Raw genomic sequence first — 3286 nt, 5'->3', positions numbered from 1 at the left:
GCACAGGGAAGAGCTATGGATACCAGCCATTCCAAGCCACTATTAGTGATGTGGAATGATTAGAAGATAATGGCTCGGATCCTTTGAAGCCCAAAATGATGAAGCTCTCTGTGCAATGACAACTGACCAATGTGAAGAGTCCTGACTTGACAACATAACAACCTGAATCCCTTTTATGAGGTAAAGAATGTGTCTTAGGTAATAAACACTTAAGTAATTAGAAGGATTTTTATGGAAGCAGCCATAAACTGAAACATGGGGAAAATATCTTGGCCATAGGTTGACGCCCAGGGAGGCGGGTATATAAAAGCCAGGGCAGACGACAGAGCATTCAGACATCAACTGACTTCTCCTCTCAACCTTACCACAACCCAACTCCTAAAGCCATGGCTTGCTGTGTCGCCCGCTGCTGCAGTGTCCCCACTGGCCCTGCCACCACCATCTGTTCCTCAGACAAGTCCTGCCGCTGTGGAGTCTGCCTGCCCAGCACCTGTCCTCATGAGATCAGTCTCCTGCAGCCCACTTGCTGTGACCCCTGCCCCCCACCCTGCTGCCAACCTGAAGTGTACGTGCCAACCTGCTGGCTGCTCAACTCTTGCCACCCAACTCCCGGCCTGAGTGGCATCAACCTGACCACTTACGTGCAGCCCGGCTGTGAGAGTCCCTGTGAGCCCTGCTGTTAAGTAGTCTTCTTCCCAGGTTCAGTGGCCTGGCTGCTCAGCATCCTCCCATCACCTGCCCTTCAGTAACTGCTGCTGCTTGCATCAAAGCTCAATCAACCCCAATGGCCAGGAACAGGGACCCATGGACTTGTTTAAATTCTTAATGCTTTATTCCTTTGGGAACAGATGAATGCCGTCTCTCTTTTAAGCTCTATCCCTGCTTTTTTTTTTTTTTTTTTTTTTTGAGAGATAACCATTTGGACTACTTATTAATAAACTTCATTCTGGCTTAGCATCCATGGCCTCATAGCTGTTTGTGTCTCTGTTTCCTCTTACGGAAAGCGGAATGCCTAGCTCTGGTTGACAGTAGGTCCTTATACAACCCAATATCCATCCCAGCACAGTGAGAAGTCTTACATGTGAACAGTCCCCTCTTTGGACTGGGAAAATAGTAAATGTGAGGAGTTACAGAGACAAAGTTTGGGGCTAAGATGAAAGGATGGACCATCCAGAGACTACCCCACCCAGGGATCCATCCCATAAACAGCCACCAAATGCAGACACTATTGCATATGCCAGCAAGATTTTGCTGAAAGGACCTTGATTTAGCTGTCTCATGTGAGGCTATGCCAGTGCCTGGCAAATATAGAAGTGGATGCTCACAGTCATCTATTGAATAGAACACAAGGCCCCCAATGGAGGAGCTAGAGAAAGTACCCAAGGAGCTGAAGGGGTCTACAACCCTATAGGTGGAACAACAATATGAACTAACCAGTACCCCCTGAGCTCGAGTCTCTAGCTGCATATGTAGCAGAAGATGGCCTATTCGGTCATCATTGGGAAGAAAGGCCCTTTGGTCTTGCAAACTTTATATGCCCCAGTACAGGGGAACGCCAGGGCCAAGAAGTGGGAGTGTGTGGGTAGGAGAGCAGGGTGGGGGGGAGAGGGTATAGGGGACTTTTGGGATAGCATTTGAAATGTAAATGAAGAAAATATCTAATAAAAAATTGAAAAAAAAAAAAAAAGCTTTAGCATTTAGAACTACCTTGCCTGGAAAAGCTTAAAGGTGTAAATAAGTAGAAATTACATTGCTTGTGGACGTTGTACATCGTGGTGCGCACTAGGCTCCGCACCACGATGTACAACGTCCACAAGCAGCTTCCCTGGGCTGTAATTTACATCAGCCAAACACTCATTGCTCTGGTATTTATTGCAAAAAGAGACAAGCAAGAATTCTCACCCTTGAAAGGTCCTAGAGAAGGGGTTTGAATGGATGCTGTCTTGCTGAGTAGTTGGTTTTATGTAAATATCAGCATTATTTGTTCCTTGCTCCCTCCAGCGAGGGGTCTGTGCGTTTACAGAATAGCCCCAACTAATCTTAGAAATTGATTGGTTCAAGAGGCATATGCATGCTATCATGTCACTGAAATATCTGTAATGTAGTAGACCAAAATGAAATATTCTTTATATAACAAAAATAGCCATGACCTTCTGATAGAACTGACAGACATTCCTTTTGGAGAAGAAGAAATTTCTGTGTTGACCATTATGCTATTTCCTTAGTTGTGATGGGAAAATCTGCATATAGAGGCTCTCCTGCAGCAGCTCACTGCTGTGACAGAGGTAGTCTCTGTGGTCTTTCAAACGCTCTCTCTCTCTCTCTCTCTCTCTCTCTCTCTCTCTCTCTCTCTCTCTCTCTCTCTCTCTGTAGCCTGGTATCCGACAGCCTAGCTGACCTTGTTATGAACTCACCTTCCGCTTATGTCTTAAAACTGCTATAAGGACTGAGTGACCCAAAGGACAGAGACCACCTCCTTCATAGCAGTGAGCTGCCGCAGGAGAGCCCCTTGCTGTGACTTCCACCAGATAGTCCCAGCTTTCACTCAAAAAGACATTCTTCCGTTTAGAAAAACATGCATTTTTTTTTCCTAGATGACTTTCCTAAATACTTTTTTAAAAATTTTTTTTCTTTTTTTTTTTCTCATCAATGGGTTAAGTATTGGGGTACATGTGGTGTCTGCATATATAGGGTAACCATTTGTCCTTGTAAGGGATGAATGTTTAGTTTTCAAGTTTTGATATTGAAAATAGCACTAAATGTGTTACTACAACCACCACACGGTTTAGCATGCAAAGGCCCCTTGGGTCAGTGAAAAAGGTCCACTGCCTCGGGCTGCTTCTGTGGCCCCAAACAAGTTTCATAAGATCACTGGATCTGTAGCCTTAAGGCAGTAAAATGGGTGGGTTAACCAGATCATACTTAAAGTGTCTTCCTGCTTAAACACACTGTGTTGTAGATTTTTCCAGCAACACTTCAGATAACAAATACTTTGTGATGGTTAATATGGATGGCTAACTTCACCTAGGAGACAACTTTCTGAGCATGTCATAAGGAAACTTCTAGATTGGGTTAACAGAGTAGGAAAGTCCTAGCCTAAACATAGGCAGCATTATTATTCCATGGGCTCCGGATCCTGGACTCGATGAAAGACAGAAGTCAGCTGGCCTCGAACTCAGAAATCCACCTGCCTCTGCCTCCCGAGTGCTGGGATTAAAGGTGTGCACCACCACGCCCAGCCCCTGCCCCTTTCTTTCTTTCTTTCTTTCTTTCTTTCTTTCTTTCT

The 3286-nt window shown here is 45.0% G+C and overlaps 1 protein-coding gene across 1 annotated transcript; it reads left to right on the top strand.

Moving 5' to 3' along the window:
• Positions 1-345: 345 nt before the first annotated feature.
• LOC110332676 (keratin-associated protein 3-1) lies at positions 346-957 on the top strand. Its single transcript, XM_021213986.1, has one exon. The coding sequence runs from the start codon at positions 387-389 to the stop codon at positions 681-683; it is 297 nt and encodes a 98-aa protein (XP_021069645.1). The 5' UTR covers positions 346-386; the 3' UTR covers positions 684-957.
• Positions 958-3286: the final 2329 nt, after the last annotated feature.

Source organism: Mus pahari, chromosome 14, assembly GCF_900095145.1.
Source record: "Mus pahari chromosome 14, PAHARI_EIJ_v1.1, whole genome shotgun sequence".
NCBI classification, from domain to species: domain Eukaryota; kingdom Metazoa; phylum Chordata; class Mammalia; order Rodentia; family Muridae; genus Mus; species Mus pahari.
The sequence above is the reverse complement of the archived record's forward strand: the minus strand, read 5'-3'. Positions and strand labels throughout refer to the sequence as shown.

Excerpts from the sequence above, each read along its gene's own strand:
- LOC110332676 (XM_021213986.1), top strand. The coding sequence starts at position 387 with ATGGCTTGCTGTGTCGCCCGCTGCTGCAGTGTCCCCACTGGCCCTGCC.